Source organism: Aspergillus mulundensis (assembly GCF_003369625.1).
Source record: "Aspergillus mulundensis strain DSM 5745 chromosome Unknown scaffold_2, whole genome shotgun sequence".
Taxonomy (NCBI): Eukaryota; Fungi; Ascomycota; class Eurotiomycetes; order Eurotiales; family Aspergillaceae; genus Aspergillus; species Aspergillus mulundensis.
The window spans coordinates 1,628,578-1,655,089 of record NW_020797890.1 but is presented as its reverse complement, the minus strand read 5'-3'; the positions used below and the strand labels follow the sequence as shown (position 1 = coordinate 1,655,089).

Sequence of the window (26,512 nt, the reverse complement as noted above, 5' to 3'; positions counted from 1 at the left end):
AGGGCAAGTCAGCCTTGCAAACTATGCTTCACTGGGTGGTAAATAACAAGGCTAAGTGTCGTACCCACGGTAAAGTCATGATCATGCCGCTCTTAGACAAACCCATCACCCACGGGTCTAAACAGCCCCTGCGCCCCGTCAAGAAGAGAAACAAATCGACGAGCAGAGCAGGTGCTGCCTCTAAAATTCTAAATCCTCTCCCGCGTCTAGTCAGGAGCTTGTTGCGGTTTGTGAGTGACAAGTGTGATGTAGATGGAAGGGCCTGCGCAAGTGACCAGTCAGGTCATGCTGTCCCTTCACACGCCCCAGCCAGTTTCACCAAAATGACTGTGGCAATAAACAAACCCTCCAGAAAGAGCCGCGGGGCACAATAGAAATTCGCTCAACAATAGTAAATGCCACTGCCCGGCCTTACTCGTCGATCTCCGGGAGCTACATTTGCCCTGCATCGGCCTCGATATAAATAACTAGGCCCTGGCCCGTCTGCCTTCCACCTACGGTTCTACCTAGTCTACCTCCACCATCTTTCCTCCTACACCTCGACCGTGTCCCAAAACCCAATTTGTTATTCATGAACCTGAACGCTTTCCAAGACCGCGCTTAGCCTCTTGCTCTTTGGACTAAGAGTAAGGACTAACCTCTCCTGATCGCGATGAATATTGCGTCCCGAATCCGCCAGTACGGCCTGAGCATCGTCCACGAGGCGCCGGACGCACTCGTGGATATCGTCTTTGTCCATGGTCTAAACGGCCATCCGCATCGCACTTGGACTTCTTCTAGGACAGGGACCTTCTGGCCCGTTGATCTGCTTCCCGATGTGCTGAGCACTTGCCGAGTGCGCATCTTAAGCTATGGCTATAATGCGAATGTCACCTCGTTTACGGACGGCGCATCGAAGGATCGTATTCTGAATCACTCTGAAACACTGGCGGCGGGTTTAGCCGCGAACCGAACAGTATGTTTTGCCTCAATTCCTGAGTTAATTAGCTCACTCTCCTCTGCATTACACTGATTCACTTCTTCTGCTTAGATCAACACCTGCCCTGAAAGACCCATTATCTTCGTTTGTCACTCGCTCGGCGGTTTAGTCGTGAAGCGCGCCTTGATTTACTCCCGCAGCCTTACAAACGAAAAGGTTGAGCACCTCCGGTCAATCTACGTCTCTACTTTCGGAATACTATTCCTCGGTACTCCCCACAATGGCTCTGAGATGGCGAAATGGGGGTCACTCCTGCAAAACATCTGTTCTGCTGTGCTGCCTAAGAAGTTCATGGATTCTTCGCCCCAGCTTATCAAGGCTCTCAAAACTAACAACGAGACGCTGCAAAACATCAATAGTCTCTTTTCGGACATGGTCCCACGCTTCCACATATGTTTCTTCCATGAAACACTGCCGATGGATGTCAAAGGAACGCGCGAACTGATCGTGGATGAGAGCTCCGCAGCGCCTCAGATCGATGGTGTCGAAAGGATGGGAATCGAGGCTGATCACAGCCACATGTGCAAGTTTGACGACGAGACCGCACCGGGCTATGAGGCTGTTGCAGTGGCCCTTTTGCGATTTGCCCGCGAAGCACCTGCTACAATCCATGAACGATGGAATGAGGAGGGAAGAACCCGTATGATCATCAAGACGCAGAAAGCGAGAGAGATATTTGGAGAAGTGTCCCCGAGCAGCGCCTCAGATCGCCTGGGTGATAGGTCTGGGCCACGGCCTAGTGACGGTACGACCCCCCAGTCCTCAGGCGGTGCGCGTTCTATTACTGTAAAGCAACATGAGATTGAGGAGCCCCTTGACTTCGTATTCGACCACGGCCGCACTCGATTCTCTTGAAGCTGTTATTAGCCCTATATGTTGTTTGATGGCCAGAATCCATTCATGTACCCTAACGTCAATACTTAACAAACACAGTTCTATGCTGACGGTTGTCCTCTTAGTTAATCCTCCTGTATTGTACTTGCCATCTACAGATGAAACGCCTGTCCCTGAACCGTTGGAGAATAGTAGGAATTTGTCGATGTCTTCCTCTTTGCAGAAAGGACCGCTCTGGGTGGTGCCTCCTGGGTTTCATCGCAATGCGACTTTCTTCGGCATGCAGAAGGAGCTTGACATACTACACACCCGACTCTTCAAAGCAAAGAAGCGGGCCGAGAATCTGATGGCAGTCATTATCTCCGGTGTCCCGGGATCTGGTAAATCGCACCTTGCACGCCAATATGTCTGGAATCATCGCGGCGACTACCCTGGTGGTATATTTTGGGTCGACGCGAAAAGTCGCCAGTCGACATTTAAATGTTTCTGGGACATTGCCCAAGCCGCGACTTTGACAGACGGTGAAGAGTTTGAAAGTCCCGATACCAAATCACCAAGTAAGTATGTCGAGGCGGTCCGCCTTTGGCTACAATCACGACAGGAATGGCTTCTTGTTTTCGACGGAGTGAGCTTTGCTCATGATGATGATATCAATGACTTCAAGCAGTTTCTCCCGTTCAAAGAGCGATGCGGCATCATCTATACCTCGGTGGACAAGACTCTACGCAAGAAGCAACGCCTGTACGAGCCCTATTGCCTGATGGTAGCCCCACTGCAAGTTGAGGATGCGTGCAAGCTTCTCTTCAAGGATCTTGGAATCAAGAGGCCGACGAGGGAGCAGGTTCGCAAGGCAACGGAAGTGGTAACGCACTACGAATGCCTCCCGTTGGCCATCCATGCCATCAGTCACCGACTCAGCGCAACCGACAAGCCCATCGAAAAATATCATATCAATTCGCACTTCACTGACGAAAAGCTGGCTGAGCCGTTTCTCAGCATTATGCACGATCTGTTCCGGGAAGAACATTTCCAGGCCTTGAATCTTATCAATCTTCTGTCCTTCCTAGGCCACCAAGTCCCAGTTGGACTTATCACACTGGGAAAGTCGTTTCTGCACGCTTGGAACATTGGAGTCTTTACCAGCAGCAGGCACGGTGAGCCTGGTGATCTTGACACCACACTTGGGATTCTGATCCGCTACGGTCTTATCGAGAGGACTTCGGACAAGTATCCGTTACTTCAAACACCTTTGTCGCCAATCTCTGAAAGGTATTTGGTAGACCCCAAATCAGTGATTCCGGAAATGTCAGAGTCCCAGACAGAAAGCAGCCAAGAGGGCTTTTTCACCCAGTACGCCCACTCTGGTGTCTCCGATATCGTCAAAATCCACAGCGTCGTTCAAGGCTTCTGCCGCGACGAGCTCAAAATCATGGATAAGGAGAACAGGGCTAATGGCTCGCGCCCCGGGCAAAACACCGGGTATTATGATTCCTGGCTTGTTGTAGCTACTCATGTCTTCTGCACCTCGTTTGAGAACGCAAAGTGTCGTATGGATCGCGTCGATGACTGCGGGTCGGTCAAAGACTATCGCGAGTACGAGACTCATGCCTCGCAGCTGATGAAGAACTTCCCTAAGAAGACCTCGCATGGCATAGTCAGCGAGACCCTGAAACAACTGAAGGACGCCATGAAGACAATCCGAAGCGAGATTGTTCGGATATCACCGAGTTCTTCGCAGGAATCAATCCGCAAACATCGGTCGGTCTTTGATCGGTCGAGTAGCTCCTCGTCTTTCCCGGACTCGACAGCTTCTGACGGGCCATCTCGCCAGCTGACTCTCGATTTCAGCGATATCGTACCTTTGCGCTCAGAGTCGCCTCAGGAGGCTCGGATGATACAACCGAAGCAAGTCAATCTGGGCCCTATCATTCCTCATATTTTCCGGAACTCCACTAGTCGCGAAACGGACAAGTTGAACGATGAAGGGCATCTGAAAGATGGGTACTTGACGGATGATGAATCTGCTCGGGCCAGATCTCCAGCGAGATCACAGGTTAGCCAGTCAACCGAGCGCCCAAAGCCATCACCATCTAGTCCGCACCAACAGACTGACGACGAAGGGTGGCATGTGGTTGGAAATCTTTCAAGGACTAGGCCGTCATCAAAATCGAGACAGAAACAGAGACAGAAACCGAAGCGGAGACCGGGATTTCCCCGAGTTGGAAATTCTGAACCCGCGGCCCCAGTCCTCGAGAAGACGCCGGCCTGGAGGAGTTTGTCTGGCGGAACCCTAAGCGATCTGACTCCTCGTCGCACGGCGTCAGAAGCACTATCGGCTGTCAACAAAGCGAGCCCGACGCAGTCCAGTGCGCATGGTGCTTCTCGTATTTCTCCACTCCAGTCGAAGGAGAACGTCCCTACCTATGCTTATGTTGCGTCAAGGCTTGCGCTCGCCAAAGAGCCCATCCCGTCATCCAAGAATCACCGATCTTCCTCCTCCCCAGGTGGAAAACACCGTCCAGTATTCTCGTTGATACAGAGTCGGGCATCGGGGGAGTCACTATCAGCGTACTCGGTCGAGAATGACTGCAAGCAAGACCCTCTGAGCTTTTCGACCTACAGCGAACCAGACCACCACCTTTTGCAGCATCTGAGCGCCCAGGATCTCAGTTCCCAGTACCCTGCTAATCCTAGCACGGGAAGACGAATCGGTTCGGCGGATATGTCGCTGAGCACCCCAGCCCTAGGCATACCCTATAAAAGCAATATCGAGACCAAACTCCCCCGTTGGCGATTTCAAGACGCAGTTACCCCGGGTTTCAGCAGCAAGTCATCGACAAACGTCAGTTCCATCCCCGGATCCCACCCATCTGCCATAATGCCCGGCGCGTCCCCGCCTTCGTCTGACCCAGCGTCGGAATTTATGTCACGCGGCCCTTCGGGAAGATCCAACCAGTCTTGGTCTACTGATTCAAGGGGCCGCCGGTACTCGTCGCGCATCTCACCACCGCCTCACCCACAAGTTTTGTCCGGGCCTGGAAGCTGGGGCTCAGACCATGTTATTCAAGTCACGCAGCGCCCATATTCCAATCTCTCAGCCGACAAGTCCTATGCAGCAGTAGCCCAAAGACAGTACATCCCCGCACCGACACCCGAGAATGCTATTCATGCAACAATGCCACCCCCGCCTCCACCAGCCTTCAACTTCGGGGCGCACAGAGTCGATCTCCAAGCCCAGCTGCGCGCAAACCCCCAGTATCAGTACAGCATTCACCCGCAACCACAACCCCACTCGCAGTATCACGTCTATAGCCACGAAAATCGCTCAGGCCCGCTTTTCCCACCACCAACGCATGAGCCTCCCGCTTCAGGCTCTTATCCACAGGAGTACCTGATTGGGAGTGCGAATAGAGCGAGAGCCAGGAGCGGGAGCACGCCGTCCCATCCATACCCGCCCGGGTTAGGGCTGGACTTTTGACTCCCGGGTGATCGGGGGCGATTAAAAAGGTACTCAACCAAAACAAGAAAAGAATAAATTGATGGAGCATAGGTCCGGCTAGGAAGGTTTGTCGACCTGCTTGCATATTGCGGTGTTGGTTTATGCATATTTTGCTGTATACTTAAAGCATGCATGGGCATATTGTTGCATTGCATTGTGTTGTTTTGACCAGCATGGGAATATGTCAAGATGGATATTTCCACGAAAGTTCATGGTATGGAGGGTTGCACATCGAGAGTCAGGCGTTGTTGTTGATGCTGGTCAGCTTTCGGATTTGCGGATTAGGGCTTGGTTGTTCCATTTTCGGTCATGTCATAATTTGTATGATAGACGCATCTATACCCCACGAAGTACATAATCGAACACCCTTCCAAGTTTATATCTGAATCCACTCCAAGAACCCCGCCAAAGCATGTCGTGAGGTACGGAAGAGGTAGGGCTGTAGATCCTCCGTGGCCTGTTCGTGGTGTCCGTCGCCGACGTCACACTGACACCAGCGCCGTATCGATGACATCAAGCATCGCAACCAACCACGACAACTTATATATACCGAAGCCAAACGCACCCTTGATTCCTTCCTACTTGTCTACTATATCCCAAACAGATTAAATCAAGCCACCACTACAGCCCATCCATCTACTCTACCTCACCACCACAACCACCACCACAAACACATCTAAACCACCACCCATCACCATGTCTTTCCTCGCCCGCGCCACTCGTCCCGCTCGTCTCCCCCTCACATCCTCCCGCCTACTGAGCACAACGGCCGTCCGCTCGCAAGGCCCCATCGACGCCACAAAGTCCACGCTCAAGAAGGCCGACCGCAAGGTCTCCGATGCCGCCGTGAAGGGAATTGAGACTGGCGGTACGTCACCCGTAACCCTACTTCCTCCCGGAACCACCGGAACCACCGGAGGCAAGATGTGATGAAGTTGAATGCTAACGACTTGCAGAGGCCGCCGCAAGCAAGATCAAGGAGACCGTTGGCTCCGGCCAGGCGCAGAAGGAGGCTAAGGAGAAGGCTGGCGAGTTGAAGGGGGACGCTGCTGAGCTTGCTGGCAAGGCTAAGGGGAAGGGCCAGGAGGTTGCTGGTGAGGCGAAGGGGAAGGCTAAGGAGGTTGCTGGGGAGTTCAAGTCCTCATAGACTACCGGGACTAATTGGGCTCTCTTATGAATGATGAAGGGGTGAAAAGCGGAAGCTTATCTTGTATTACTAGTCACTCGGCACAATAATGATATGATGTGAACTCCCTTTATGTCTTTTGTATTGGAAATTGTAGTATATTGATATATGTGCTATGTGTCAGGCTTGAGAGTATCAAGCATGAGAACGTACTCCCTTGAACTATTTCCGAACTTCAGCATATCCTTATCCCGTAGTTCCATATACCGTCCCGCCGGGGCCGGTTCTCCATTAACACTCGAGCCGTTCGCGCTCTCCAGATCAATGAGATACGGTTTGACCTTCCCGATCCGATCTCCGAACTCATTCCGCTTCTCAACAAATCGAAACTGTATGGCTGCGTGTTGCTTCGAGCAGCTAGGGTGGTCGAGCGGGAAGTCAACGACTAGCCGCTCACGCCCAATGAGCCAGCAGCTCCGCTCATTGAGTTCCACCATCTCGAGTAGGTCGCTATCTTTGAACACGTAGAGACGCCATGATTCTTTGGCAGGTGGCTTGCGCGCTTCGGGGGGTTCGTGGTATTTGAGCACGACGGTGTCGCCGCCAACGGTTACGGCGTTTGATTCGGCGGCCAGACGGCCGGTGTTGCCAAAGTTGGGCTTTTCTTTATCTGGGGGTGGAGCTTCGCCCGTGACTTCGGTGTTGTATGCGTCTTGTTGTGAGGGGAGGGGGGCTTTTGAGCGTGCGGGTGCGCGAGCAGATGGGGAGTCTGGTCGTCCCTTGGGTGACCGAGATCGAGATCGAGTCCGATGTTTTCTGGAGTGTCTGTCTCTATGGCTGTGTTCGCGATCGCGATCGCGGTCTCGATCACGGCGATGGTGACGATCACGGTCATGATCTCTGCGGTGTGTGCGCTCTTCTGGCGAACGGTGCTGGCGCCGTCGGTCGTCGTCTAGAGCGTCTGCTCGCTCAGAGCGCTCTGGGTGATGACGCTCATACTCTCTTCTGTGGCTTGTTCGGTAGGAGGGGCTGCGCGATGAGCGTCTTTTGGGACTGTCTTTTCGAGAGCTCCGATGGTGTCTGCGCGAGCTGCTGTCGTAGTCGTCGTGACGGTGCCGCCGCCTGTCGCGACCATGGTCGCGGTTGCGGTCAGGACTTCGGGATTCTGACGCCCGTCGGCGTCGGCGATCTGAGTAGTCGTCTTCTGAAGGAGGCATGTTCAAAAGGTCGTTGTTCTGGGTTCATGATAAAGGTATGACGGCAAAAGATGAAGCTGGGCCGCACGTGACGAGTTCGGGGGCCGGGTCTTCGGAGCTGCTGCGGCGAGAACAGCCCACCACCGGCGTCTGCTTCCCCTTCATCTTTATGTAAACTACCGGGGAGGTTTGTTGACTTCTCCATTGGAACGATGCGGAATGTTCAGGAAGACCAACTTAACATCCTATAGCGGGTTGCTGCTGGCAAGCAAATCTCCAGCCCCGCAATGCCACGCCTCCGCCCGTCCCCGACTCTATGCCACGGCTTCTGGCGATAGCCCGGAGAAAGACTTCTCATGGCCGTCGACTCCTTCATTCACGCCCTACGATGTGATTGGGCATACCCGCGGCGCCCCGTACCCGAAGCACCGCTACTACGAGCTTGTCAAGATATACCACCCTGACCGGCCCTGCAACGACCACCCGCTATGCAGAAACATCACGCCCGAAGTCCGGCTCCAGCGCTACCGTATCGTCGTTACAGCGCATGAGATTCTCTCAGACTCAAATAGACGAGCTGCCTACGATGCAACTGGAATGGGGTGGGCGTTTAACCCGGCCCCCGAGCGTCGCCGGAGAAACCCGAATGACCCGATTTACAATAACGCAACCTGGGAAGACTGGGAGCGGTGGTATAGTCGGAACGAACCGAAGCAAGAGACGGTGGTTGACCACAAGACTTTTGTGATGTTTGTGGTGCTACTCTTCTTCATGGGCGCTGCGGTGCAGGCGTCGTGGATTACGACGGTTAGTACGGGGTACGAGGATCGCCTAAAGGAACTGAACGAGCATTCGACAAGGTTTTTGAATCAGCGAAGAGAAAATACGGTGAAACAAATGCCAGGGTCGGATGCCAAGGTTCAGCATTTCTTGATCAGGAGGGATCCTTCCGGGTTCGGCTTGAAGGGAGAGGAGAAAGGGGTTTATCGCGATGCTCTCAATCCGTTGGATAACCCGACTGAGAGCGGGAAGGGAGATGAGAATGTTCGCCATTTGAATGAAGACGAACGTGAGCATCCGAGCAAGAGCGAAAGCGGCACAGCTCCATGAGATTTAGGCGTCCTCGATTTGTGGTCACACGGCCAGACCTGCATTCTGTCTCAATCCGACCTAGCAAGGCTTGGATGTTCCCTGCCTGCACGAGCCCATGTGGGCGTATGCATGAGCAGGGAGCGGCTTCAGCTCCATAAAGATATGGGCCGGCAATGGCACCACTCAGTCTCAACCAATGTCCGGGCATTGACCCCTGGACTCTATATATACCATAAGGGCCCTATATAAGACGAATCTAAATCTACTAATTTCCCTACTTATATGCACACGGTCCATATCAACTCAACTTCCCAGGACTCACCGCAGCGGGTATACCTTCCTGGGCAAAGGTCGGCTTGTCCGAGTCAGTACACCACCCAGCTTATCAGGCTGGGGAGCTCGGTGAGAGACAGCCCGAGTGAGCAGCAAATCAGATTCTACATTGTCATGGCTTATTCGAAACGCCATGTTCACGCTGTTCCAACGGATTTGGTCGGATTTTGAGTCGATCGCCATTGGATCAGCAAGGAATTGCGGGTTATCCGACCCCAGTCCTTCCCCGGATATCCCTCGAATCTATGCACAACTACCCCAGAATTCCCCTTGGAGGCGAACTATACGCGCAAACAGCGCATCCTCGGTCAACGGTCAGACTCAAACGAAGCGTTAGGCCTGCACATACCCCCGTGGGGTATCCTTTCCCTTATATCCCCAGCTCATCACTCTGTAGCCCTTTTTGATCGACTAACATTCCACCATTCTGTATCCCTGCCTACATTTTAAGATCGGAGTGCAGACCTTAGCATTATGGGGGACAAAGATATTGAGGCTGTTGCTGCCCACATCGAGAAAGCGATCAACAGCACCGATGATGCTGCTGAGCGAGGCCGTCTCATTCAGGAGGAAGAGCGCCAGTTGAGCCTCTGGGCTACTGTGAAGTTGCATCCTCGAGCCGTGATGGCTTGTAAGTACACCCCAAGTGAACTGCAGGCATGAAATTAACGTACCCCAGGCAGCGTCGCATTTGCTGCAGGCACGATGTTCGGATACGATCAAATCAGCAACGGCTCTACAATTGCGATGCCTGCATTCATGATGTACTTCGGCGATGTCAATGAATCAGGTCTATACCTCCCATCTATCTGGACATCGCTTTGGACGTCGATGACATCTTTGCTGCAAGCTATTGGAGCCATCTTCGTCGGCATGATATCTGACAGATTCGGCCGAAAGTGGCCTGGGGTTATTGCGGGTATTGTCTCTTGTGTCGGGACCGTCGTTCTGTATTACGCGAAGAGTAGGGGCGCGCTCCTTGCAGGGAAGATGGTCTGCGGGCTGGCACTTGGGGCAGGAATGGCTATTGGAACGACGTATGCTTCTGAGGTAAGTGTCTATTCCAGAAATATACTGCTAAGCTGATTCAAACAATGTCAGGTTGCGCCCTTCAAAATCCGCGTGCCGATTCAAACGATCCTGGTCGTTTTTGTTGTCTTCATGCAGGGTCTTGCGATGGGCATCGTGAGAATCTTCGTTCCGAACATGGATGAGCAAGCTTTCCGAAATGTTTTCGCTATCCAATGGGCTGTTGGGGGTATCTTCGCAGTTGCATGCTTTTTGGCTCCTGAGTACGAATCCTTTGGCTTTTAAAGTCCTCAGTGCTCACTGTTATAGGTCTCCCGTCTATTTGATCAACTCAGGCCGTATTGACAAGGCAGAGAAAGTCATGAGGCAGCTCTACAGTTCGAAGTTCAGCATAGACGACCGCCTCGCGTACCTCGTCAAGACCATCTCCGAAGAACAAGAGCAGCAGCGCATCTCCGCTGGCTCGTACCTCGACTGCTTCAAAGGATACAATCTCAAGCGAACTCTTACGGTCATGTTTCTCTACAGTACCGCGAATCTTGGCGGTGCTGCCTTCCTGTCACAGTCCATCTATTTCCTGCTGACTCTCGGCCTGCCATCAGTGCACGTCTTCGACATATCTATCGGCGGCTTCGCACTAGCCATCATCATCATCCTTGCAGTAGGCTTCATGGGCAAGTTCGTCAGCAGGCGAAGGATGCTCCTTGCTGGTTGTATCATCAACCTTGCCTTCTTGATCGTGATAGGCTGTCTCTACTATGCCTCTGGGATGGGTCCATCTTGGGCCGTTGCTGTTCTCATGTACGCCCCCCTTTACCATTTCACCTTCCACATCCACGCCACTAACAAGATGTCATTAACAGGAACGTCCTAATCTCCATCCAAACAAGTCTGATGCAAGCCGTCGGCTGGCCCATCGCCGCCGAAATCTCCTCATACCGACTGCGCGTCAAATCGCTCTCCATCGGAGTCTTTGCGCAGACCCTCTCGACATGGGTGACGACATTTACAGTCCCGTACATGTACAACGTTGACTCGGGGGATCTTGGTGCCCGCACCGCGTTCCCCTTTGCGGGGATCACGGTGATTCTTGTCATCGGCGCTTACTTCCTTGTTCCCGATACGGCAGGCTTGTCGACGGAGGAGATCGACCGGTTGTATGAGGATAAGGTTGCGCCGAGGAGGTTTAAGGCGTTTGTGACTCATGATGCGCTGCGTGTTGAGTAGTGGTTGTTTCCAGTTCTATAGTCGCCCCGAAATCAACCGAGGGGATTCATTAAGTAATGTCAAGAATGAGTGGTTCGGAATAGGTACACCACATCAAATTTGACCATCCACGGTCCCGGGGCAGACGCAGACTCTAAACCCCGGCCCAATAGAACGCGAGAGAGGGTCCTAGATTGCAACAAATCGCCAAATTCCACTTTTGAAGAAGAACCCAGTGCAGACGTGCGTTTTGGGTTTTGGGTTTCGGACTTGCTTTACCCGTGCTGGATAATACCTAATGACTAGCCAATAGCGTTGCTCATAGTAAACCTCTAGATTGTCTATGTGTAGCAAGCGGCAAGTTATAAGAAAACCTTAACCATCACGTGCTGCGCTAGTTTTAATTAGGATAGGCGTGTTTTAGGCGCTGGCCCTCCGGGCGTTTAACACACCTTTTAATTAAGTAATATATGGCCACACTATAAAGCTATATATATATTTTAAATAAAAAATATTACTAAAAACAAGAATAATAAAACTTTTATACTTTTAATTTATTAATTAAAGGGCTTTTTTAAGGCTTGTTATATTTTAAAAGGCAGTAAACTTAGTTACTTTTAATAATTTAATTATTTTATTTACAGGGTTTTTCTTTCCCGGCACGTGGTAAAACTTTACTAAGTATTATTTATAAATATTTTATATAAAAAAGTATTTATTAATTAACTAGCGTGTAGTAACTAAAATTTTTTAACTAGTAATATTAATAATAGCGCTAGTATTATTAAAATATATTATAATTAGCTTGCTATTTTATACTTTAAGCGCCTTAATAAGCTTTTTTATAAATAAAGCTATTTTAATAGCCTTGTTAAATACTAAGAATTTTATTATAATAAATAAAGGTATTATAATTACTTGTTTTTTTAAACTTCACGCAATAAAAAACCTATAAAAATATATAATAAAACCCTTGGTAAATTTTTTGTTAAAATAATTTTAATAAAATATATTAAAATAAATAATTATCCCTTTTTTATAGGTCTTAGCAAGTACTAAATTACTTTAATTAATTATAATATAATAAACCACGTGCTTGGCGGCTACTATATTATTAATAATTAAAAATTTTTATTAATATTATAAAAATTAAATTAGGTATACAAGGTTAACACGGGTTTTTTTAAGCTAGCTAAAAAATTTAACTAATTAAGTAAAAGCATAAGTACTAAAAATATTAAAAATTAAAGGTATATTAGGATTTGCAGTATTTAATTAATTAACTTTTTATATAATTTTAATATACCCCTTTATTATTAGCGTTTTTACTAGCCTAGCCTTAGTAAGGCTAAAATATTAAGCTATTTATTTTATATATATGGCTTAAAAAAGGCGGATTATCCTGTTTTTATAATTATAAAATATTATTAATTTAAGGAATTTAATTAGCTTATTACTAACTTTAAGTTTATAAATCTTTTATAAAAGGCTAATAATAGTATTTATATTAGCCTTTATTTTATTAATAATAATATTATTATTTATATAAATAATAATTAACACGTAGGGTAACTTTTAAATATATATATAAGGTTTTTTAGTAAGTAGCTTAAAGCCCTTAGCGCGTAATAATTAATTAAATTTCTAGTTTTATAAGTATATAAAATTATAAAGGCTAAATAAGGCTTTTTATACCTTATATATAAGGTTATTACTAATCTTATGGCCGCGTGACTATTATATATAAACCTTTTAATTAGCTATTTTTATATTAAAATAAGTGTTAATAATATTAAACTAGCACTAGCTAAGCCTTTAAATAATTATAGTTATTAATATATATTTAATTACTATATTAGCTATAACTAGGCAAAAGCTTTTATTATAATTTAATCTAGTAACTTAGTAATTACTATATATAATAATTTAAGCCTTAAATAATAAAATAAAGCTATTTTTATTACTTTTAAGTATAAATACCTACTTATTAAAAATAATCTTAGCCTTTTTTAGCTATTTAACAAGCTTTCACGTGTTTATGGCAACTACTATATTAATATAAATTAATATAGCTTTTTTTTATTAATTAAAGAACTTAAATTACCGCGCTTTTTTATAAGATTTAGGTACTTTAATATTATTAATATGTAATTTAGCTTTAGCTAATATTTAAAACCTTTTAGTAAGTAAATACTAAACTATTTTTTTAAATATTTTAATAACTCTGGCGTTAGCGTGCTTAATTACTTTAGTTAATAGGTTATAATTAATATAGGGTTTAGGGTGTTTAGTTAATAAAATAACTATTATATTAAAAATATTAATATTTATATTTATCTTATGTGGGATGGCCTTTATTATTAAAATTTTTAGTTAATTAAGAAATTAGCCTGGTATCTTATAGTTTAACGTCCCTAAATTTTAATTAATTAATATATTTAGTATTATATTAATATCCGCGTTAAATACACGTGGCTTAAAGTGGTTTATTTTAAAAATTTATTTATATATATTTTAAATATTATTTAGCGCTAATCCTAGTAAATTAAGGTTATTTTAAAGCTTTTAAAAGCGTGGAGCGGGCGGGGCTTGGGTTACTAGTAAAAGTAATATAATTTATATTTAAAATTAATTAATAAAATTTATTAATAATAGTGTATAAGCTAGTATAATTATAATATTAATACTTTTTATTAAAAATTAAGGTGGTGTTACTAGATTAAGGTTATTATAATAATTTAATAAGGTTAGGCTTGGCACGCTAGTGTTATTATTATTATTATTAATTAACTACCTTAGTAAGATTTTTATATTTTTAGTATATAAGTATTATGTTAGCATTAAAATAAAGTTAACCTAGTATTTTAGTATTAATAAAATAAATAACTTTAATTTAATATTACCACGTGGTACTAAAGTTAGTTAATACCTTAAAATTAAAAATATAATTTAAATTTAGCTAGTAATTAATATTTTAGGCGCCTGGATTATTAAAATTAGCTTAAAAATAAGTATATTATTAAGTTTAGTACTATATATGGTGGCCCCCGGTGTTAATTTATTAGGTTAAGGTAAGGTATTTTTTATAAATATAATACTAAGTAAGTAATTATTTTTATAAAATTTTAATTTATTAAATAAAACATGCTTTAAGCGGTAAACCTGCTTTTTTAAAACCTATACTTAAAAAATCTTATTATTATCTTTTTTATATTTAACTAAATAGCTAATTAAAGCTCTTATAATAAGCTTGTAAGATTATTTATAATTTTTAATTAATATATAAATATATAATTTATAATTATAAACGCGGAAGTTATTAAGGCAGGGTATTAAGTTATTAATTTAGTAGTATTTACGCCATAGCTGCAGGGGTAACTTATTATAAAAATTTTTAATAATAAATAATTAATTTAAGGTTTTAATAGCAGCCTTAATTATTTTAGGCTATACTTTTTTTAATAAACTAGTATTAATTTTTATAGCTTGGGCTATTATATTAATATACTAGGTATATTATTTTAAAATCTTATTAAACTCCAAAGTTCTTGGTAAAAAAGGTTAAAATATTAAACCCTTTAACTTAACCTAGGCCTTATACTTAAGAAATTTTTTATTACTATTTATTTTAATAATATAAATATATTATCCTATAAGGCACTTATAGTATTTTTAGTATAATATTAATTATTAAAATATTTTTTTTTTAACGCAGTATACCGCGGCTAATTAAGTAATATTATTAATAATTATAAAATAGTAGTTAAAACCACTAATTTTAGTTAGTTAAATAGGTTATATATTTATATATTATAATTCTTTTAAATTTACTTCCTGCGGGACAGGCTAAAATAATATTTTATAAAATTTAGCCTTAAGGTAAGTAAAGTAGTTTAATTAGTTAATAATATTTATATTAAGGCCTTTTACCTAGGCCATGGTGTAAAGTCTAGAAATACTTGCATGGTTAAAGCGCTTATAAAATAAATTTATATTAATTATAATTAATTAAAAATACTATTTAAATATAAACTTTAAAAAAAAATACCATGGTATGTATAAGCTTGCCTTATAATAAATTTATTTAGGCTAATAAAAATATTATTTTTCTTGTAATACCATATGCTAAGTGTTTTTTTAGCCTTTTAATAAATAATAAGTAAATTAAAGCCTTAGGCGCGTGATATTTATAAACCCTAATTTTTTTATATATATTATTTATATTTTTTATAATAATAATTAATATCCTGTAACCTTTAGCATGTTTAATTACTTTATTAAATATTTTATATAAATATCCTAAGTGGTTTGGGCTATATTTTATATAATTTTTAAAATTAAAGTATTTAAAAAAAATAAACTTAGCTAATTTTATATTTATAAGCTATTTTATTAGTTTAGTAATTATAATAAAAGTAAGTATAACTAAGAATTTAGGGCTAATCTTAGGCTTTAATTTATTATATTTAAAGTTATAATTATTAAATTTATTATTATTATATAAAGCTATAGCTTATAACTTTATGCTAGTTTTATTTAGGTATAGCGCCTATATTTTAAAAAGCTTAATTTAGTTATTAGGTTGGAGTTAAGGGTTTAAATAATAATAATTTTTTTAAAAATGGCCGCCATATTTATAATATTTATAAAAATAAACTTTATTATTTTTTTGCTTTATTTAATTAGCTTATTTTTTTTATTTATATTATTTAAAGGGCTAGTAAGTGCTTTAGTATAGGGTTTTTTATAATAAACTTATTTTTTTTACTTTCCCAAGGGCGGGGCCGCGGTAGTAAGTAAAATAATTATTTTAGTTTTAGTTATAGTATTTTTATATAGTTATTTTAAGTTATTTTTGCTATAATTACTTAAAATCTTATTAGTTAAAAATAATTATTAAAATATAAATCATGTTTTAAGGTTACTATAAATTTCTTAAAAAACTAATAGCATAATAATACTAAGTTTAATAATAATATATAGGTTTTTAGCGGTATTTTACATAGTTATAAATATTATAATAAACTTAAAAATAGTAAAAAACTAATTTTTATATATATTAATAATGCTAAGCACTACCTTAGTAATTTAGGGTATGCCTTATTTAATAATAATTTAGTAAATTATATTAAATATTTTATTAATATACTTTATTAAACATGGGAATTTAATAACTTTAGCATAAATCTTATAACTAATCTAGCCTATAAACTAATTAGTAATAAGTATTAAGTAATTCTTTTAGTATTTTTAGTATAGCCTGTTTTTAAAAGGCCAGGAAAGTAAAAAATTAACTAATTAAAAAAGATATAGGGCTTGTAAATATTTTTTTACTTAATTAAATTACTTATTATAATTAATTTAGCTTGTAAGCTTAATTCTAAGTAGGTATATAATAATAAAAATTATTATTAAAAGTAGGTGGCGCTTATAATATACCTGTTTAAGTAAGAAATTAGGGAAATTTATTAACTAAATTACTTATTAAGGTATTTTTATAATAGGATTAGGGGTTTTTATATTAAAAATAACTTATTAAGGTTTAGCTATATTAAATATTAAGTTTTAATTAGTTAAAAAGTTATAGTTTTATTAATTTATAAATAATAGGTATTAAAAATCGCGCTTTAAAAAGGTAAAAAAAGTATATAATAATACTTATTGTAAGCTTTAAAGCTTATAAAAATACTTAAAAAAGTTTTAAATAATATTTTAAAGTAGTTAAAAAAGTTTAAGGGCTTATAACTTAATAACTAGCTAATAATATTACTTATAATAAACCTTTAAATTATTTATATATAGCAAGCGGTAAGTTATAAGAAAACCTTAACCATCACATGCTGCGCTAGTTCTAATCAGGATAGGCGCGTCCCGGGCGCCGGCCCTCCGGGCGTCCGACAATACCGTAGGCTTTCCGGCATCGGAGTCCGGTGTCGTGGCCATGGCAAGGCTAAGCTAAAGCACGTGTATAACGAAGCTTATCCACGATAAAGATCGAATAATCATTGTGGCAATGCACGACGCAGGCCGATCTATCCGGGCTAATCACTGACCAGCCGCGTGAGGACTCAGGACTTAGGAGCATGATCATTTCGCCGCTAGCGGCGCTACTCCGCGGTGGGACGCCTGTCAGACCGTTGGATATCCCGTCTTTGCTGGTGGTCGCTACTCGGTACCTAGTCTATACGCTCACGCAGGGGGAAATCGACTCCATAACTAATCACCATCATCGTCATACCCGCAAGTCAGCAGTCAGCACCGATAGCCTATTGCTTAGGGCGAGACTGGGACCCCGACCCGCACGGCTGGCCTCATTTCATCAATCATGCTAATTATGTCCTTCTCCGCAGGGTATATAAGATGTGACGACCCTGGTAGTCTGCTCTGCTCCGGTTCTACATTATCACTCTTCCATATCAATAGAGCATCAGCATCATCGGCAGCATGGGCGACGCCTCAGAGATCTATCCCCTTGCCAGGGACAGCACAGAGTCGAGCCGGTACGCCTAACCTCGATCCATTGGTCCAAAGACGTCAGTACTAACAGCGAGCAGATTGAACGAACAACATAACTTCATCGTTCAAGCCGTCGACGGCCTATTTGATTCCTCTCTTCCTCTCGAGAATATCTCAGCGGTAGCTGACGTTGGAACGGGGACTGGGTAAGCTATCCAAGCCCTACATACTTCGCTATATCAGATTGCTGATACCGTATATAGAATCTGGCTCCTGCAAGCGCGCGACTTCCTGGACTCCAAGTTCCCCGGTACCGAGGAAAACAGGACCTTTCACGGCTTCGACATCTCCTCTGAGCAGTTTCCGCAGTCCACGCCAGACAATGTATCTTTCTCATTACACAATGTCTTGAAGCCTTTCCCGCCGGAGTATCATGGGAAGTATGACCTCGTGTATGTTAGGCTGCTTGTGGCCGCGGTTCCGGAAAGCGAGTATGAGATTGCCGTGAGGAACTTGGTCGAGATTCTGAGTACGTTCCCGTATTCCATTTCCAGTACTTAAAGATATACGCTCTTTAGGATGAGTTGGATGCGGTAGAGCCAAGAACTAACAGAGGACCTTGATAGAGCCCGGCGGCTACATCCAATGGACAGATATAAACTCCGCTTTCCTCTCGTCGCCCACCAACGACAACCTAACAGATCCGCGCTGCTCATTTTTCGTATCCACGTGGCTGGATTTTTTAAAGACCCAGAGTCTAGCCATCGACGCCCCCGCATCTCTCGCAGAGTCGTTCAAGCGAGTCGGTTTGAGTGACGTTAGGAACATCGGGTATGCACAGCATGATCGCGGCGAGCGGTTCAAGATCCGCGCGCAGAAGTGGCAGGCTCAGTCTTTGGAGGCAGTCGTTAGGAGGCTAGTGAGTAGGAATGGAGAGGCAGACGTGAAGAGGAATATCAATGAGGAGATTAAGAATTTGTGGGAGTATTTTGGAGAGGACGGTGGGAGGGTTCTGGCACTAAGGCTTGGGGTTGTTGTTGGGAGGAAGGCTGCTTAGATCTCATGTTTTTGAACCTATTTGGGCGAGGTATAAAGATATAAATAATTTATCCTGTGTTGTTTGCAATGTGTTTATGGATAGTCGAAAGTTGACCGAGTTCGCCCCAAACAGCAAAAAGACCAAAAAGCCAGCAATAGCGGCATCCCCCCATACGTATGGTTATCTAAAGCTCTCTATTGGCTCCAGACACCGTGGGTATATAATGACAGACAGGATCAGGACAAAGCTTAATTAGGCGTAGCACTGACGGACAATACTGGTCTCTCACACTGTTCTTGAAGCCCTAATTCGAGCCCCTGCTGGAATTAGCACTGACAGATTATGTCCACTTGACAATGCCACAACGATGTAAGTATCCACCTGACTCACTGTATAATCTGCTCGGTGCACCGAGGGACTGGCTCAGATTGTGATTGAAATGCATGATGGTGTCGGAGGGTGTGTACTAGCCACAGCTGTGGCCACCTCGACCTGACCTGTTTCTACTCGAAGGTTCTTTTGCCATCTTTACTTTGCTGCCTTTGATCAAGCTCTTCTATTCTAATTACCATTCTTCAATGGCAGGATTATAGGTGCTTAGATACCTAAAGGCCTATATACTGATGGTTACCAATTGCTCGTTACCGGTATAAATATCAAACCGCACTACCACTTCACTGCAGCGGTGCCCGAAGGGATCATATGAGCCCACTTGCGGTCCTCTATCTAGAGGCCCAGCATGATAGCACCAAGGCAGACCAAGCTGCCAACCCATCCAAGTGACCTGGGGATAATCTGAATTCCAAGATTCGGCACCCAGTCCACCAACGCTTGGTCCCTCTGCTGCAAGCTGAGCTTTTGAGTCGAATTGTCACTGTCAAATCTCCCTGAAAACTTCAGATCGAACTCGACAGTGATATTGCTCCTGGACCAAGAAGAGATAGCGACCGCTGTGCCTCTACCGGAAAGAGTCAAGTCTAGTGTCGTGTTCGTAAAAGAGCCGCTTATGCCCAAGCGATCAATGTCTTCGTCGTCCATCGAGAACACACGATGCATTCCACAGATCCGTCCGGGCATTCTGATGGTCATATGCCGATATTCGGGCTTAGGCACTGATGCATTGACCATTGTTCCGCTGAACTGCACCTCTCCCAGGTCCGAATCCCCAGTTGCAGAGAGATCCAGATGAAGCACATCGAAGGCGTAACCAACCACCCTGAGCAACTCTTCGGACTTCCGCCAGTCCGTCCATGAATACGTTGTTGTAAGAAGAAACAAGTCAGGCCTGTCCGGACAGCCATTAGAATTCCCTGGATCCCAATCGACGTATCCATACGAGTCCTCAATTTCATCAAGTGGCTTGCGCGACTCCCACGCCTTGAATCCAATGATTATTGGGTTTGTTGGGCCAACGGGGTAAGGGGCCTGCGGGCCAATCCAGGCGTATCCGAGCAAGCTGATCGGATTCTCGGCGCTCATGTGGCAGGTGAGTCCTCCTTCCTCGGTGATGTTGTAGAACAACTCGGCTTTGCCCTCAAAGAACGACCCGTCGTAGCTGGTGTCGCGACCTTCGACCCCGCCGGACGTCCGGTTGTTGGCGTTGTGCGGGATCAAGTCCCATTTCCAGACGGCGGGATGGTCTGGGGTGCTGCAGGGATCGGAAGAGGAGCCAGTGCTATCGCTGCCGCCACTGCTGCTGCCGCCATCGCCATCTGAGTCTCCGCTGCCGCCTCTTCGTGCTAAGGCGCTGGGAATCAGGATCGCCCCTAAGAGGGAGCAAACTAGACGCAGTACTTGGGATCGCATTGGGACGCTTGTCAAGACAATATGTATGCAATATCGCTGACCAAAACCGAAGCTCTACTAACGCCAGAGCGGAAAGAGGAATAATGCCTGGGAGAGAGAATGTCGGACGAGAGGTGGAGATCCCTTGGATCTCCGCGGCAAACTCAGTCGGATGACTCCAACTGACCTCCGAAGATAGGAAAAGAATCGACCTCCAACTTTGGCCGGATCTCACGGCCTAATTAGGAAATAGAATGCGAAGGAGAAAAGGGATAAATACAGCTCAGATTCTCCTGTATCTAGCCATCAGACTCTCACATCCTCATCTATCTTAGATCCAGAGAAATCTCATGTTTTGTTTACCCCTCGATTCTCATCCCAATCTCACATGACCGATTTCTGCCTGAGGCATCCGTAACTCCGAAAGTTATGAGCCCGGCTTATACTTCACCTTTTTGAATATTATCTATACGGTTATCCCTGAAGCTATTCACTGCCCGAATCCAAACTCCCAGAGTTCTCCTAGTTTGCTATATAATACGCCATGGAGAACCTCCAATTCCTACCTGCGAACGCCCGGTTCAACGCCGTCACCCTAGACGGCCCCGATACGTGGCGCCCATGGTATCAGATCACCAAATCGATGGCTATAGGCCTCATGATATGGGATTATATTGATCCCGCAGTCGACGACAAAGACCTACCGCCCATTCCTGTTGGCCCGAGGCCGATCCTTAGAGATTACTGCTCCAATATTCCTGAGGAAGGCGAACTCCAGATAAGTCATTTGACGGCCAACGAACAAGGCAGATTTCACATTGCTATGGAGAAACATCTCACCCAGAAGAAGAAACATGAAGCTCCGCTAGGTACGATGACGGCTCATATAACCTCGACCGTATCCAGCTCTCACCAGCAACTCCTATACGGCCAAGAACATCCGCGTGCAATGCTTCAACTTCTCGTGAAGCGCCATACGCAATCCGACATCGCCCGCCGAACGGAGATCAAGGCAAAATGGAGAGAGGCAGCCATTCACCGAGGCCTCTCCACCAAAAAGCAGATCGACAATTGGTGCAACCGCTGGGTCGGTGTATTCACCGAAGCCAGAAAGTTCAACGTCTTCACCAGCGATCAAGATACTGACGCGCTCCAAGACTTCGTATACGCCACCACAACTGTCGACAAAGAGTTCAGTCGAAGGCTTCACATGGCCATTCTCTCCGAAGAGAAAAAGAACTTCACCGACGCCGTCGAAGAGTTCAGAGTATTCCATACGCTCTGGGCCGTCCATACTGCATACAGCAAATCTGGACGACGGCCAATGGATGGCACCTTTGCCACGCTCGGAGAAAACGACTCGGCAGACGAAAAAGATGAGAACACCAAAGACGACAAGAAATCCAAGAAAAACGGCAAAGATAAAGACGACAAATCGAAGGTAACATGCCCGGCATGTGGCCATCCGCATTTCATTACTTCCTGCTGGTATCTCAACGCCAAAAGAGCTCCAAAAGATTGGGAGCCTCAAGAGGAAACTTTGCAAAAAGTGAAGGAGAATATGCGGGATCCGACCATCAAGAAGAGAGTACTAAGCGCCTTCAAAAGATCCAGATTCAACACCATGACGTTCGAAATCGAGGCCGAAAAGAACGACTCCAAAGACCCGGAGAAAGTCATGATGACGATCGCCTATTCACTATCCAACAGCTCACGATACGGCCTATATAAAAGCGTCATCGCCGACTCCGGATCCTCTATACACGTCACCAACGACCTCACCAAAATGATCGACATCCGCGACGCCTCTGAAGACGACGTTGTCCTTGTCGGCAATACAGTCAACAAGATTGAAAAGTTCGGTACACTCCGCGTCTCTTGCAAGGGACCAGACGGCTCAAAGAGGCTCCTAAAGCTTAAGAATTGCGCCTACGTTCCCGGCTTTCATACCACCATCGTGTCCCTCGATAGAGCCGTGTCAGCAGATCTATATTTCAGCGGCCGTAAGAGGACTCTTGAAGACTCGAAAGGAACGGACTTTTGCGTACTCGAACGACATCACGGATTATACACACTTTACTACGAGAAATTCGATATTGACGACGACGAAGAGATCAAGGCCTCTTACGCCGCAATGGAGACGAAAATTCGACGCTCCGCAACTCCAAAAACGCTGTCAGGAAGCCCAAAAATTTGGCATGAGCGTATGGGCCACCTCAACGCCAACGCAGTATCCAAACTCCCGATATTCGCGACCGGTATACAGATCGATCCGGCGCCTCAGCTCTCTAGTGAAGAGCAAGAAGAAGAACCGCTCTGCGCGCCATGCAAACTCTCGCAATTCCCTAAGCAGATATCACGAGTTGAATCGACCAGAGCAACCCGACCCTTTGAGAGGATCTATTTCGACATCCTCACTTTTGAAGCATCTTGGAACAATATGAAATACGCCTCTCATTTCCTAGATGACGCCACCCGGATGAGGTGGATAGTACTGCACGCTGAGAAAAACGATTGCCAGCGCGCCGTCCAATCGCTCGACGCCTACGCCTTCAGGCAATTTGGCCTTCATATTCAGTTCCTTCACATGGATAATGAGACATCGCAGCTCTCAAACGACTTCAAATTCGTCAAGGAACAATGGGGTTTAGCCTTCGAAACTACCGTCCCCGATACGCCTGAACAAAACGGCGCAAGCGAGCGATCAGGAGGAATTATTTTGCAGAGAGCCAGAGCGCTCCTATTGGCCGCTAATATGCCCCGAAATCTTGTATCCGAAGCCATGAAGGCGTCCGTTTATATACTGAATCGCACGCCTACAAGAGATGAGAAAAACAAATGGTTTGTACCGCTCCAAAAGTTCCGAGCGCTGACGGGCAATACTCGCCCAGTGAATATAGCCAACGTCTTCAAGTTTGGATCGCTCGCCTACTGGCGGCCAAAGATCCCTGACTCTCATAAGATGGAGCCAAGAGCGGCCATCGGATATCTCTGCGGATACGAAGAAGCCCACAACATTTGGAGGATCTGGAACCCTCGCGCCAAAGCCACACGATATTCAGTCATCCGAGCAAGAGATGTGGTGTTTGACGAGGCGAGAACCTACGACGAGAACGATCCAATTCACACAGCCGGTTTGAGATACGCTATCCCAGCACATGTCGACGAAAAAGAAAAAGAGAAACTGGTTGATATACCGTTCCTTATTGGCTTCGAAAACGATTCTCCCGAACTCGACGATGAAAACGAGCCTACTCCCGAGCCCAACGACATAGAAATGGGTGAGAACGAAGAGGTTGAAAACGACGGACCTCACGCCGAAATCGATGCTCAAAATGAAGCTATTCCCAACTCACCTGGCAATTTGATATCACATGACGACGGGAACCCCGCAATTTCGCTTATTCCCGCCGCTAGCCCGAGCTTGGCAAGCACTGCAGCCAATCAGAGCTCTTGGACCCACAACGACTATGAAACTATCCCAACGACACCCGACTGGGTAGTGGAAAGCGAGGAAAACGAGGAGATCCTCAACTCCAAAAACGACAGCGCTGGAGGGCTCCCACAACCAGAAAACGAGACAGACGAAAACGATGATGGAGAAGAAACGCCGACACCGCTTTCCCCCGAAGAATCCGACCTAGAACCGCACGAAACCGACATAGAAGAAGGGGAGTGGGATCCCAATCCCAGACTCCTGACTACGCAGGTCGAATTGGACAGAGAGGCCCGATACGACCGCCTGCACCGAAAGCGAGATCCGAAAGATCCTATAGACGAAGACCGCCCGAGACGGAGGCCTCCTCCCAAAGTTTTCTATACCGAACTCCTTCACCGGCCGGCAAAAGACTTCACCGGATACTACATCTCTCTTCACTCAGCGATCTCCAAGCCTCCCGGACCATTGCGAGAGGCACCAGGCGAAGCTATTCACCGAGATCAGCTCCAAAAAGAACCGAAAAACTGGGCAGAACTCATGAAGCATCCATATAAGAACCAGTTTATAGAGGCCGCCAGAGTCGAATTCGGTACTCTTAAAGAACTCCACACCTTTGAAATCGTTCCTACACCAAAAGGCAAGATCGTCATACCGCTCACATGGGTATTCAAATACAAATTCGACGCCGCCGGCTATCTGGACAAATTCAAAGCGCGCCTCTGCGCTAGAGGAGATCTCCAACCCAGCAACTACGCTGATACTGCAGCAGCAACTCTAGCCGCCCGATTATTCCGACTCATGATGGCGCTCGTCGCTTATTTCGACCTCGACGTCGTCCAATTAGACGTTATCAACGCCTTCATCCAAAGCTTCATGGACGAAGAAGTATATGTCGAAACACCACCCGGCCCCTGGCGCGTCAAAGGCAGAGTATTCAAATTGAATCGACCCCTATATGGCCTCAGACGATCGCCGCGCATCTGGCAGAAAGAGATATCTTCAACGCTTCTTAAATATGGCTTCAAGCCAGTGCCGGAAGAGCCTTGCCTCTTTGTCACGAAGTATCTCATGGTCATTTTCTTCGTCGACGATATACTCGTCATGAGCAAGAGATCAGCCAAAGCCAAGAAGGAGGCCGCCAACTTCATCGAATATATGGAGCGTACATACAAATTGCGAAATCTTGGCGAAGCGAAGTGGTTCCTGAATATCAGAATTATCCGCGATCGTCACAATCGGAGAATCCAGTTACTTCAAGATTCCTATATCGACAGTTTGCAGGCCAAATACAACCTCACGGCACCRAGCAGAATACCGAAAACGCCTTTGCCTACCGAAAAACTGACGCCTGCGCCTCCAGATTATACGCCTACAAAGCAAGATATTCTCCTATACCAACAACTTGTTGGCTCATTCCTTTATCCCACCACGATGACGCGCCCTGACGCCTCCAAAGCGGCCAGCGAGCTTGCTCAGCATATGATGCGGCCCACCAAAACTCATATCGAGGCGGCCAAGTACGCCATTCAGTATCTCATCGCCACGAAGGACCTAGGAATCGAATACTCGGCCAACACCAAAGAGATTATTGCCATGGCATCCGACGCTTCCTTCGGCGATAATCCCAACCGACGCAGCTCTGACGGATGGCTTATGAAGCTATTCGGAGGTCCAATCGACTGGAACGCTCGCAAACAGAAAACAGTCACCACCTCCACCACCGAAGCCGAATTACTCGCCGTCACCGAAGGAGCGAAAAACCTCATATGGTGGAGAAGACTCTTCAACGCCATAAAGTTCGATCCGGAGGTCGAATTGCGCCTCCTCTGCGACAACGCCCAAACTGTACGATTGCTCAACTCGGACGATCCTGCATTCACTACACGACTTCGACACGTCGATATTCACCGTCACTGGCTTCGCGAGAAGTGTCAGAACGGAGAGATCAAAGTCGACTGGATAGAGACAAAAGATCAACCAGCAGACGGCCTTACCAAACTCCTCAGTGGCCCGCGCCACGAAACATTCATTCGCCAACTCGGCCTTGTCAAAATTGAAGCTATTCCCGACGCCTAGCGTCAGCGCTTTCGTTCCTTCAAGCGCTGGGGGGTGTGTCGGACGAGAGGTGGAGATCCCTTGGATCTCCGCGGCAAACTCAGTCGGATGACTCCAACTGACCTCCGAAGATAGGAAAAGAATCGACCTCCAACTTTGGCCGGATCTCACGGCCTAATTAGGAAATAGAATGCGAAGGAGAAAAGGGATAAATACAGCTCAGATTCTCCTGTATCTAGCCATCAGACTCTCACATCCTCATCTATCTTAGATCCAGAGAAATCTCATGTTTTGTTTACCCCTCGATTCTCATCCCAATCTCACATGACCGATTTCTGCCTGAGGCATCCGTAACTCCGAAAGAGAAGGATTTATCTGAAGAGTCCGTCTCAAAAGTCGGGGTTCTCATGCCCTTATTAACGTCCAAGTATCCGTAGCTGAGAG

At 45.2% G+C, this 26,512-nt stretch overlaps 9 protein-coding genes across 9 annotated transcripts; 7 read left to right on the top strand and 2 right to left on the bottom strand.

Annotated features, from left to right (window-relative positions):
• Positions 1 to 652: 652 nt before the first annotated feature.
• Positions 653 to 1,834, top strand: DSM5745_03213 (esterase/lipase family protein; the record flags this gene model as incomplete). The annotated part of the gene is made up of 2 exons (XM_026745229.1): positions 653 to 955; positions 1,031 to 1,834. 2 exons carry the CDS (start codon positions 653 to 655, stop codon positions 1,832 to 1,834), a joined length of 1,107 nt encoding a protein of 368 aa, XP_026606095.1.
• Positions 1,835 to 2,018: 184 nt separating this feature from the next.
• DSM5745_03212 (uncharacterized protein) lies at positions 2,019 to 5,291 on the top strand (the record flags this gene model as incomplete). The annotated part of the gene is made up of 1 exon (XM_026745228.1): positions 2,019 to 5,291. One exon carries the CDS (start codon positions 2,019 to 2,021, stop codon positions 5,289 to 5,291), a length of 3,273 nt encoding a protein of 1,090 aa, XP_026606094.1.
• A 717-nt stretch (positions 5,292 to 6,008) lies between these two features.
• DSM5745_03211 (uncharacterized protein) lies at positions 6,009 to 6,459 on the top strand (the record flags this gene model as incomplete). The annotated part of the gene is made up of 2 exons (XM_026745227.1): positions 6,009 to 6,180; positions 6,269 to 6,459. The coding sequence occupies 2 exons, from the start codon at positions 6,009 to 6,011 to the stop codon at positions 6,457 to 6,459; spliced, it is 363 nt and encodes a 120-aa protein (XP_026606093.1).
• A 152-nt stretch (positions 6,460 to 6,611) lies between these two features.
• On the bottom strand, positions 6,612 to 7,655 carry DSM5745_03210 (putative FHA domain protein SNIP1; the record flags this gene model as incomplete). The annotated part of the gene is made up of 1 exon (XM_026745226.1): positions 6,612 to 7,655. One exon carries the CDS (start codon positions 7,653 to 7,655, stop codon positions 6,612 to 6,614), a length of 1,044 nt encoding a protein of 347 aa, XP_026606092.1.
• A 198-nt stretch (positions 7,656 to 7,853) lies between these two features.
• On the top strand, positions 7,854 to 8,744 carry DSM5745_03209 (J domain-containing protein; the record flags this gene model as incomplete). Its single annotated transcript, XM_026745225.1, has 1 exon — positions 7,854 to 8,744. One exon carries the CDS (start codon positions 7,854 to 7,856, stop codon positions 8,742 to 8,744), a length of 891 nt encoding a protein of 296 aa, XP_026606091.1.
• A 789-nt stretch (positions 8,745 to 9,533) lies between these two features.
• fmqE (MFS-type transporter fmqE) lies at positions 9,534 to 11,315 on the top strand (the record flags this gene model as incomplete). The annotated part of the gene is made up of 5 exons (XM_026745224.1): positions 9,534 to 9,690; positions 9,739 to 10,109; positions 10,161 to 10,351; positions 10,398 to 10,889; positions 10,952 to 11,315. The coding sequence occupies 5 exons, from the start codon at positions 9,534 to 9,536 to the stop codon at positions 11,313 to 11,315; spliced, it is 1,575 nt and encodes a 524-aa protein (XP_026606090.1).
• Positions 11,316 to 17,738: 6,423 nt separating this feature from the next.
• On the top strand, positions 17,739 to 18,807 carry DSM5745_03207 (class I SAM-dependent methyltransferase; the record flags this gene model as incomplete). Its single annotated transcript, XM_026745223.1, has 4 exons — positions 17,739 to 17,794; positions 17,849 to 17,956; positions 18,014 to 18,279; positions 18,377 to 18,807. 4 exons carry the CDS (start codon positions 17,739 to 17,741, stop codon positions 18,805 to 18,807), a joined length of 861 nt encoding a protein of 286 aa, XP_026606089.1.
• A 708-nt stretch (positions 18,808 to 19,515) lies between these two features.
• Positions 19,516 to 20,595, bottom strand: DSM5745_03206 (uncharacterized protein; the record flags this gene model as incomplete). The annotated part of the gene is made up of 1 exon (XM_026745222.1): positions 19,516 to 20,595. One exon carries the CDS (start codon positions 20,593 to 20,595, stop codon positions 19,516 to 19,518), a length of 1,080 nt encoding a protein of 359 aa, XP_026606088.1.
• Positions 20,596 to 21,118: 523 nt separating this feature from the next.
• Positions 21,119 to 26,089, top strand: DSM5745_03205 (uncharacterized protein; the record flags this gene model as incomplete). Its single annotated transcript, XM_026745221.1, has 1 exon — positions 21,119 to 26,089. The coding sequence occupies one exon, from the start codon at positions 21,119 to 21,121 to the stop codon at positions 26,087 to 26,089; it is 4,971 nt and encodes a 1,656-aa protein (XP_026606087.1).
• Between the last annotated feature and the right edge of the window lie 423 nt (positions 26,090 to 26,512).